The 9,409-nt window shown below is 42.0% G+C and overlaps 1 protein-coding gene across 1 annotated transcript in view; it reads left to right on the top strand.

Annotated features, from left to right (window-relative positions):
* Positions 1 to 9,409, top strand: part of SUSD1 (sushi domain containing 1) — a 113,107-nt gene that overhangs the window by 77,107 nt on the left and 26,591 nt on the right. The window contains exon 12 of the mRNA XM_008068331.2: positions 1,124 to 1,310. Coding sequence (XP_008066522.2) covers positions 1,124 to 1,310 — 187 coding nt within the window. The remainder of the gene's footprint in view (positions 1 to 1,123; positions 1,311 to 9,409) is intronic.

Genomic DNA, 9,409 nt, shown 5'->3' with positions numbered 1-9,409 from the left:
ATATATAGAGAGAGAGAGAGAGAGAGAGAGAGAGAGAGAGAAAGATGGGGGGGGTCTCACTATGTTGCCTAGGCTGGTTTCAAACTCCTGGCCTCTAGCTATTCTCCCATCTCAGCCTCGCATATATCTCGGCACAGAGTTGATGCATAGGTAGTATCTGTGGAAAGGATCTAGTGACTTCTGCTTGTGTGTCTCTGTCCTTACCACTGTCTGTGAACAGGGTCTGAATGTGTTGCCTAGAGAGTCAAGGGGAACTTATTTTTTTTTGAGTTGGAGTCTCACTCTGTAAGACTAGAGTGCTATGGCATACTCACGGCCACTCCAGCGTCAACCTGCTGGGCTCTGGTGATCCTTCTGCCTCAGCCTTCCAAGTAGCCGGAACTACTGGCGCGCGCTACCACGCCTGGCTAATTTAAAAAAAATTTATTGTAGAGATGAGATCTCACCAAGTTGCCTGGGATGGTCTCAAACCTTTGGGCTCAGGCAGTCCACTTTCTTTGGCCTCCCAAAGTGCTAGAATTACAGGCTGAGCCTCCAAGCCCAGCCAAGGGGAATTTTTAAAACTAGATGTTGTGAAAAAGAAACGGAAAGGCCAATGGGTGAACTTATAGTAGAGGAAATTAAGTAGGAAGAAAAGGGTGTCTCTTGGCTCCAGTGCAGGTTATTACAAGAAAGTGTAGCGTCGCCAGAAGGGGACAGGCAGAGGTTCTACCATGCCTGCTCTAGGAGTATCCTAATTCAGGTCTTGCTTAGTTCAGATTCTTAATTGGTTACCTAGGCTGGTTTCAAACTGGTCTTTGCCTTGCTCCTTCAGTTTTGCCAATAGGCTTTCTCGGGCATATACCTGTACATGTGAGAAGAACAAAGAGAATGTTGCCAATATTGGGACCTCAGCCTTTTGGGCATTTTGATTAAAAATGCAATTATTATACTAATAATATTATAAGTACAATATTTATGGTATTACAACTCTATTATTTTCTTACTATTGAATTTCACTTTTTGAAAAAAACATTAGAGTGAAGAGAGAGAGAGAGGAAGAGAACTCAGGAAAAAGAGTAGCATCCAGGCATTGAGTCTTTCGAGCCAGCGATTCACTCAGTGAGGTTTTTTTATGTTTCAGTTCCACATTTGGGGCCAGAGATGGTATCAGAAGGAATTTGCTCAGGAAATGATCTTTAATATCACTACTAGCAGCCAGGATCCTGAGGTGTGCTTGGACTTGCATCCGGGTACCAACTACAATGTCAGTCTCCGGGCTTTGTCTTCAGAACTTCCCGTGGTCATCTCCCTGACAACCCAGATATCAGGTAAATCTTGAATAACAGCATTTGGATGAATGCAGTCACCATGGAGCTATTGATAGGCCTGGGTAAAGAGGAATACTGTTGGTTTTCTATCATTATGTAATGAACTTTAAGAGGGAGAGGAGGAAGGACATGGAATTGGAGAGAGGTGCTTAGAGGCTTGTAACTGTGACTGTAATTTTTCTTTTTTCTTAAAAAATATCGGGTGACCACCGAGGAAGTCTATAAGGGGAAAAAAAAGATACCTGAAACAAAATGTTAGCGTTGATTAAATCTGAATAGTGTGTACACGAGTGGTGGTTATGTTCCTTGTGGATGTTTAAAACACTTTAAATATTTCATAACTTCAAAAAATATTTCTTGTTACCTTTCTTTCTCAGCAACATGTTTAGTTGGCATTCTGTTGCAAGTGCCTTAAGAGTAGGTTACTATCAGGAGACAATGATTGGCAGTCCCGCTGTAGTCCCCTCATAAATTTACTTTCCATTCATTTTCTTCTCCCTCTTGAAATCTGTGGCCTCTTCCCCATCCTCACATACTCTCTCAGCGAGTACTAGGATTATTAGCCTCTTGATTCTTCTTTCACTGAGAAATCAAAAGTAATCAAGTGAGGACTTCCCATCTCCAACTTCCCCATTCTTACCTGCACGCTGTATGTATATCTTGTCTTCCCTCTTGTCCTTGCTCCTGTGTAAGGCTGCCATCCCCCCAGCTTGTTCGGTGAATCCCACCCCTTAGTGCCTACTCATCACTGCTTCCCGACATAGAATTGTTCCCAGCACTGCCAAGCATGTTGCAATATCTCCCTTATGAATGAAAATAAAGAAAAAAGCCAACACACCTTCTTTGAGCCCATATTCCCCTGCAGCTACTTTGTCTTCTCTCAGTCCCTCTATATTAAAACTCCTTGAAAGAAACGGCTGTTCTGTGGACTCCACATTCTCACCTTTTCTTCTCCCTTTCACTCATTCCATTTGGGAAGCATTTGTCTTCATTGCTTTACTGAAAAGCTCTCCATTTGACCTCTGTCTTGCCAAATCCAGTGTCAGTTTGGTTCTTATCTGATTTTCTCTATAGCATTGACACTTCCTCCTTTCTGAAACACTCTTTGCCTTGCTTTCGATTTCTTCTACGTTACTGGCTGTTCTCAGACTTCTTTGCTAGCTTCATCTCCTTTTAAGATCCCTCTGCAGCCCCCTTTTATCCCCTTTCTTCATTATCTACCCTTTTTTACCTTGGTGATCTTTACCAGTCTCATGCTAAACATATAACCTGTTTGCAGAGATTTTTCCCAATATGTATTTCTAGTCCCAGCCTCTCCCCTGAGCTTCAGATGCATGTATCTACCCATTTTTAAAGCTTATCCTATGGAACATATAATAGGCAAATCAAACAGAACTTTTGATTTGTTTACCTCTTTCTTCATCCCCAGATTTATTTTCCACCCAGGCTTCTCTGTCTCGGTTATTGGCATTTCTGGTCACCCGATTGCTTAGTCCAAAAGGGTATCTTAATTGGTTCTTTTCCATCCCCAAATTTCTAATTCATCAACAAGCCCTGTCAGCTTACTGTCTGAAAGATATTCTGAGTTCAACCACTTATCTCCACCTCGGTCTTGGCCACTACCAGCCTAATCCAAGCCAGGAGGTTCTTGCTTGGGTTCTTGCAGTAGCTTTCTAACTGGCTTCCCTGCTTTCGCTCTTGCCTGCCACCCCCACTCCAGACCTCAGCCTTCACTATAACGTTAAAAAGATCACTCAGCACTCAGAACATGTCAGCTGCAGCTCAAAACTCTCCAACTGGTTTCCATTAAAGTCAGAATGGAATCCAAGTTCCTCACCATGGAATGTGTCATCTGGCCCCACCTACCTCAGTGAATTAATCTGTCCCTGCTCTCCGCCTTTCTCACTAAGCATCAGCTGTCACCCTGGTCATCTCGAGATTTCTTAAATGGGTTCCTGCATCCAGGCCTTTCCATCTGCTGCTTACTCTTCCTAGGACATTCTCTCTACATGGCTTCTTCAAAATCATGCAGGTGTCTGCCCAAATGTCACCACCTTGGAGAGGCCTTATTGTTTTTTCAGAACTATTCTCCAGTCTCCACTTCATTACTGTCTATCCACTTATCCTCTTTGAATTTCTTCATAGAACCTGTTTTCTGAATTTTTTTTGTTTGCTTATTTATTTTCTTTCTCCCCTGTTAAAACACAGGACCGCCTTGAAGGCAGAGATTTTTGTTGTGTTATGCATTAAATCTCTGAATGTGTAAGAATGACACTGACCATAGCACAACCAACAAACATTTTTTAATAACAGCCAGTGGGTGATACTGTGTTGAGGAAATGCCTGTTTAGTCAATAAAGACCTTATACCAAAAATAATAATCCTTATCCCATTTTGGGCTGGAGAGACAAGTAAAATTTGATTTGGGCATTCCTTTTCATGCTGATGTATTAAAGTGAGTAGCTATTCTGTCTCTTTGATCCTTCTCATATTTGGATGGCTTGCATTTTTTTATTTGAGTGAACAGTTAATACTTTTTTGACACACTTATTTCTAACTTGTCCTGTAGACTAAATATAGCCCTAGTGGCTCAAACTTCTTTGTGTTTGTGCTCATGGTCAGCAGGGGACACTGTCGAGCTGTTTATGTTCATTGAGATTATAAATATTTTACAACTCTATCCTACTTTAAAGGACTTGCAATTTTTAAAAAACATGAAAAGCCAAATTTTTTACTCTTATGAAAGAATTTTTTTTAAAAACCCAACTCTTTCCTTTTATAAAAGGGGAAATAAAGAAAACCTGATGTGTTGATGTGTTGAGGTACTTCTGGTTGCCTAAGATGTATGTGGCTTTGTTGCAGTAAAATCATGAACTTTTGAGTTTTTTCAGAATTGTTAGGCTAAAAATTTGGATCTATGCAATGTAGCAGCTGATTTCCCAGAAGGAAAGGGAGTGGAGTTTCACTTCTGAGTATCTAACATTAAACCAAATCTTACTGATAGGAACAGGATGAAAACAAGTGCTTTAAATATATTGCTGACCTCAGAGGAGAGCGAAGCTTCTAGGAATGTTGAGAGACAGAGGCAACTGTTTCAGTGAAAGTGAGGAAGAAGATGTTGATGAGTGGGCCATGTGAAATGGAGATATGTCTCACAGTGTTTCTGCCTCCTGGCTGACAAGTTTCCTCAGGTGGCTCATTGAACTGATGTCTTCAGAACAGCCCCATCATTTATATCCCTTTCAGGACAGGGTGAAGAAAAAACTTTTATTCTTGTTGTAGACCCCAGAAGAGCATTCACACATTGGTGTACCATTTTCTTGCCAAGTGTAAAATGTTGTAGGAAAAATCTTTTCATAGAGAGAGGAAACCAGAGAAGGAAGAGTAGGGAAGGTGGATGGAGAGAGAGGAGAGAGAAAGAGAGGGGGAGAGAGAGATGGGGAGAGAGTGAGAGAACACAAATGCTTGAATGTGAAGATAAAATAGACCACTTGTACTACACAACATGGTGATCATTTGTTATGGAACCAAGAATGTTGGAGGAAAAAAGGAAGGAAAAGATGGAAAAGAAATTATTTCTTCCCATGTCCACCTTTAGTACAAAGGCTGGCCATTTATATGAAAAATTTCCCATCTCCTTTCGTATTCATAATAAGAAAAAGATAAAGTACTTTTTCAGATAGTCGGGAAAACAATTTATCAGATTGTCACTTTATCAGAAGTCCAGCCAGCATTACCCTGATTCTGTCAGCCTCTGCCTCTTACACTACTGGATGTCCTCAGAGAAGGCTGTGCAGGACCAAGTCTCTTGATTTCTTCTGCCGAAGGCTACCCACAGACTATCCAAGGTTGCCACACCCTGCATCCTCAGTGAGAGCTCCATCTCCTCTGGCTGGCTCCAGAGTACTACACTTATTCCTGGATGGGCTCCCCCCTCCCAGGGAGCAGAAGCTGCACCAGAGGTCTGAACAGGGACTGGCCTTCATGCTAATGGTTTTTCTTTCAAAGTCTTTCATGGACACAGGCTCTTTGATATCTGGAGACCAAACGTTAGGTCATGCTGGAGGGGTTCGTACACCCTTCCATGCTTCCACGGTCCACCTATTTCTCTCATTCCCAGAAATCTCCCAAATGCTTTCTAGCTTCAAATCAAACCCCTAATCCCCCAGTAAATGGCTATGTGGGGATGAGGGTCTCCCAGCTCCTCTCCCTGCCAGCATCTGAACCCTGGCTCAGCCCTCTCGGAGACAAGATAATCCACCAGAGAGGAAAAAGGGTGGGTGAGTTATCTTCTTATATTCAATTTAGCTTTTATAAAATCTGAAGGAGCAGATTTCCTTAGATCAGAAGCCATGAAACTGGGTTTCTGTGTGTGAGGGAGCTAGGGGAGGAGCATACTGAGATACAATGGTTTAATTCAGTAAAAATTTATTTGTTTTAAAAATGAGGCTGGGCTCAGTGGCTCAGCCTGTAATCCCAGCACTTTGGGAGGCCGAGGCGAGTGGATTGCCTGAGCCCGCGGGTTCGAGACCCACCTGGCAACTTGGCAAGACCTCGTCTCTGCAATAAATAAAAAATTAGCTGGGTGAGATAGCGCACGCCTATAGTTCCGGCTACTTAGAAGGCTGAGGCAGAAGGATCGCCGGAGGCCAGCAGGTTGAGGCTGTAGTGGCCGGGAGCGTGCCACTGCATGCCAGTCTGGGTAACAGTGAGACTCTAACTCAAAAAAAAGAAAAGTCTTGAGAAATGACCAGCACATATTTGTTAATTGGCTATGTACAAAGTCCTGTGCTCTCTGTTGTTGAGGGGGATATAAAAATGGAAAGAAAACCATTTCTTCTCCTTGGGAGGTCAAGTCTCATAACTTTATTGATGGGAAAGATTTATCTAACTGATGACTTACAGTGGAAAATACCATTTTTTCTGTTGCCATCGATTTTTATCATGCCTCGGGTGGTAATGAGAAAAAACAGAATTTTTTCTGAGAAGTGCCTGAAATTTAGAAAAGAACCATTATGGTGTCTTTATTTTTCTAACTACTTTTTATTATCAAAATTTGAGAAAAGTAGCATTGCGCCAGGTTCTCAGGCAGGGAGTTGTGTTTTAATTCCATTACTTGTGTTTACTAAGTTGATAGTATAAAGTTGAGAACTTTGCTTAGTTTTGGTAAAGATAACATTTTCTTCTGTTTTTGGCTCTTTTTGTTCATTTTGGTGAGTTTTACATAGAGGAATTTTAATGCATTTGTGCTTATACTACATCCCTTATTTTGTTAATTTAATAGTTTGTCTAAATTAATGATATCACTCTTTTATTATATATATAACGAATTCCTCCCCAAGGCTACATACTTTTAAATTTTCTTTTCAATATTTTTTGAAATTTAGACATTTTAAATTTTCATGTAATCAATTCTATTGATGCCTTTATAATTTCTGCCTCTGGTCATGCCAAGAAGAGCCTTTCTTATCTTGAAATCAAATCAATTCTTATTCTCTGATATTTTCTTATGCTTCTTAATAGTTTTGCTTTTTGCCTTTAAAACCTAGGTTTAGACCAGGCACGGTGGCATATGCCTGTAGTGCCAGTGATTTGGGAGGCTGAGGCAGGAGGATTGTTTGAGACCAGGAATTTGAGACTCACCTGGGCAACATAGCAAGACTCCATCTCTATAAAATAATATATTAAAAAATTAACTGGGTGTGGTGGTATATGCTGTAGTCCCAGTGCTTTGAGATGCCATCTCTATAAGAAAATAAATACGATAAAACTTAGGTTTATTTGTAATTTGTTTTGATGTATGACATGAGGCTAAATTTATGTGGCAATTTTTTTCCAACTGACTAGCCAGTTTCCTATCACCTTTTGAAATACTGTCAATGCCACACAGCGTGTTCTCCTATTTATTTGGGTCTCTTTCTAGACCGTCTAGCTTTTTTCATTACTCTGCCTGTCCCGTGCTTGTACTGTCCTATTTCAATTATTGTCACTTTATATTATATTTAACATTTTATAGGGCGTGTTCTCTTTCATTTTTCCCATACTTCCCCCCATTTTTTCCCATACTTCCCCTCATGTTTTCTTTTGTCATTTGCTTGATGCTGAGGATGGTTGTTGCTGACACTTAGGAATGGTGATGATGTTCTCCCTTCTGGTTCTTTTCCCATCTCACGTACCAAGGGCCAAAGAACTACATTTCCCAGGCCAGCAGGACCCATTTCCTGCTTTGAGTCTTACTTTGTTTGTTTCATTAATGAGGCAGATGGAAAGGAGAGTAGATCTGCCCAGGACAGCAGTTTGGGAGATGAGGAATAGTACCGTGCAAAATATGGCTTGAAGTCAAGATTGTCCAACCTTGAAATGTGGCTGAGAACCACCCTGATGAAGTTCAGGCTTCCATATCAGAGAGAGAGAAAAAGTTGAACTGTTTAAAATATAAGCTGGGGAAGGCCTTAGGCAAGCAGAACAGAAAACATACTAGAAGTCGCCTGGTGATTGAATCAACCCGATGATAGTGGCACATTTAAAGCTGTGATGATACTAAACTGGTAAAGAGCCACATGGCTTGGAGCAAGCAGGGGCCAGCCTTCCTGCTCAGTCTGCAGTCCACTGTCTCAGAGCTGAGTGAGCACTTTGTTCTGCTTTTACTGGGTGGTTTGAAAAGGTTAGCCAAGAGATTAGAGGAACTAGAATTTTTAATCTTGGCGAAGAACAAACAAATAATTTAAAAGAGCCCAATGCAAGTTCTCACACAGAAAAGAGTGACCAGTTAATCTCCCTCTGGGCAGAAAACAGGAAATATGTGATAACAAACTTACTTTACTGTGACAAGGAAATTTCACAAATGAAAGAGCAGTTCAACAACAGCATAAACACCCAAGGGCACTAATTCTCAAACCAGAAGGGGCATGTTCCCCTCTGGGGACGTGGTAGGGGCTTTTCCACTGCCCTCTTCACTGCTGCAGGAGCCTAGAAGTGAGCTGCTTCTGAACGTTTCCTCAGATTTGTTGAATGACATCACTACTGACTCAGTTGCCAAACCAGAGACCAGATTCCTTTTCTTCCTAATCTTCCATCACATTCTCTCCTGAGCAGCTCTTCCATCTGTCCCCTCTTCTCCATGCCCTCCCTTGCTTCAGACCTCAGGTACTTCTTATCTCGATTATTGGACAACCTGTGTTTTCGCCTTTTCCCATTCATCCTCCAATCAGCTCTCTACATTGTATTTCTGAAATACACATCTGTAAAAGAAAAAAAATCTTTGATGGCTTCTTCTTATTTTGAGAACCCCAGATCTCTCAGATCTGACCCACGCCTACCCCTCTGACTTGACCACCCTCTTATACTCTGCCGGACCTCAACCTTCCTGCCGTGACTCCAATTCTATCACTCCCTTCCCCTCCCCTCTTGCTTCTGCATATATCTGTTTCTGTATTTGATGGACTCACCTCCTTGCCCTTGGTCAGGTATTGTTCCTCATACCCCACAGCACCCTGTGTATAGCTTTACCATAGTTCTGAGCACCATCTGTTCATAAAACTGTCTCCCCCATTAGACCCTGAGCTCCTGGAAAGCAGAAACTGTGTCTTCTGTGGCTATCTTTCCCAGCCTAGGGTGGAGTCTAGTGTAGAGGTAACTGACAGGTGTTTGTTGAATGCAAATGTATGAATAATATATTTGATAGAACTTTAAAAACTATAGGCTGGGCTCGGTGTCTCAGCCTGTAATCCCAGCACTTTGGGAGGCTGAGGTGAGTGAATTGCCTGAGCCTGTGGGTTTGAGACCAGCCTGGGCAACTTGGCAAGACCTCATTTCTACAATAAATTAAAAAATTAGACAGGCGTGGTAGTGCGCACCTATAGTTCCGGCTACTTGGATGTTGGGAGCCGGCCACAGAGGCCCACTGAGCGTTAGGGACCAGGAAGGGCCGTTGACCCCAAGACCACTAGGGTGCGTTCAGGAGCTATTGACCCCATTTCCTCCCCCTTTCTACTCAGCACTAACCAGATTATGCTCCTGTGAACTCAAACATAAAAACTCTGAGACCGGAACGAACACAAGCTAACTTTAGAAGCTCACTGCTCCCTTTCTTCCACAAA

The sequence above is a fragment of the Carlito syrichta genome, unplaced genomic scaffold, assembly GCF_000164805.1.
Source record: "Carlito syrichta isolate Samal-C Ts95f unplaced genomic scaffold, Tarsius_syrichta-2.0.1 Scaffold310362, whole genome shotgun sequence".
Classification (NCBI taxonomy): Eukaryota; Metazoa; Chordata; class Mammalia; order Primates; family Tarsiidae; genus Carlito; species Carlito syrichta.
This window is presented reverse-complemented; position numbering and strand designations above follow the sequence as displayed.